At 66.0% G+C, this 1,502-nt stretch overlaps 1 protein-coding gene across 1 annotated transcript in view; it reads left to right on the top strand.

The window, feature by feature from the left end:
- The window catches only part of PNPLA5 (patatin like phospholipase domain containing 5), a 9,519-nt gene that overhangs the window by 640 nt on the left and 7,377 nt on the right, over positions 1 to 1,502 (top strand). The window contains exon 2 of the mRNA XM_006917413.1: positions 611 to 843. Coding sequence (XP_006917475.1) covers positions 611 to 843 — 233 coding nt within the window. The remainder of the gene's footprint in view (positions 1 to 610; positions 844 to 1,502) is intronic.

Below are 1,502 nucleotides of genomic sequence, written 5' to 3' on the forward strand. Positions count from 1 at the left end.
TCGTGCTGACCAACTACTTACAAGAGGCGGTCAGCTGGAGCCTGTGCTTCTCCGGCGCGGGCTTCCTGTGCCTCTACCACGTGGGCGTGACCCAGTGCTTGAGGGAGCGCGCCCCGCGCCTGCTCCAGGGCGCCGGCCGGTTCTACGGCTCCTCGTCAGGGGCGCTCAACGCCGTCTGCCTCGTCGTGGGCCAATCAGCAGGTGCGTCCCGGGGACCCCGCGGGCGGGCGGGGAGGCCTGGGGGACTCTCGGGCGGAGCCGATTCCGACCGGAGCTGATGGGCGCGGAGAGAGGGGTGTCTGGGGACCTCGTGCCCTGCGCCGCGGCCAGCGGTCTTTCCGCCCCGCACACTCCCATTTATTCCCCGTGCAAGCCTGGGGGACTCAGGAGATGGCTACCCGCTTTCGCGGAAGAGGGATCCGAGGGTCAGAGCTGGGAAGACCATTCCTAAGGTTACTTGGGAGCGGAAGAGGGGCCGAACATTGGGACGCAGGGCTGGGCACAGGACTTCCGAGCGGGAGAGCAGGGATCCCGCCACTCCCGTGGCCCGCGCAGCAGGGAGGCGGAGCCTTCCAGCGGGTGCGGCAAGACCCTGTCCCCACGCCTGCAGACTTTTGCTGCTCCAGTGTCCTGGGCTTGGTCCAGAAGGTGGAGCAGCTGAGTCTGGGCATCTTCCACCCCGCCTTCAATCCCACGGAGTACCTCAAGCGGCTACTGCAGCGCTCCCTACCTCCCGACGTTCACATCCGGGCCTCCCAGAGGGTGGGCATCTCGCTGACCCGCTGGCCGGGAGGCGACAACGTCATAGTCACTGAATTCGCCTCCCGCGATGAGGTCATCCAGGTGAGCTGCTGGTGGGCAGGCCCCGGGGCCTTGATGGGCTCCATCTCCGACTGGAACTGACCTATCCAAGCACTTCCTGGAGGAAACACATCTGCAGGGTAGGGGTGCGGGTGAACTTGCAGCGCCTCAGTTGGTTTACAATGGAGAGAGTCGCGCCGCAGAGCGGGGTGGCAGGGTGAGGAGGGAGACAGCCCAGCCCTGCGATGGGGCACCTCCGTGGCACTCAGCGGGTGTGGCTGGCGACGGGGGCAAAGTCGGGCTTTCTTAGAGCCGCGCGGCCCTGCCCCGCCTCCCCGCCAAGGGCTGCTCTTTCCAGAGGCATGCCTGCCCAGCCCCCACCCCGGCCAGTCCTCCAGGCGCTTTTGACATCGAGTGTCCGTTATGGGCCAGCCACCATGCCAGGCACACACACCCAGATCTCGGCTAAGTGTTGGGGCTCCTCGTCTGACAGGTGTGAGATACACGTGCCCACATCTGTCAGTATTGAAATAAAACAGGAGGACATGCCATGGTCAGGGAGAGAGTGCGGGGGCAGGAGGCGGGGAGGTCAGCAGAGTCCCCAGGTGAGCTCAGACAGGTCGGGACACAGGTCTCAGCCCTGGAAAGGCCTCAGCCAAGAGGCCTGCTCTTCCCCCAGGGCAGCTCTGCCCCCCTCACCC

The sequence above is a fragment of the Pteropus alecto genome, unplaced genomic scaffold (assembly GCF_000325575.1).
Source record: "Pteropus alecto unplaced genomic scaffold, ASM32557v1 scaffold157, whole genome shotgun sequence".
In the NCBI taxonomy this organism is placed as follows: Eukaryota; Metazoa; Chordata; class Mammalia; order Chiroptera; family Pteropodidae; genus Pteropus; species Pteropus alecto.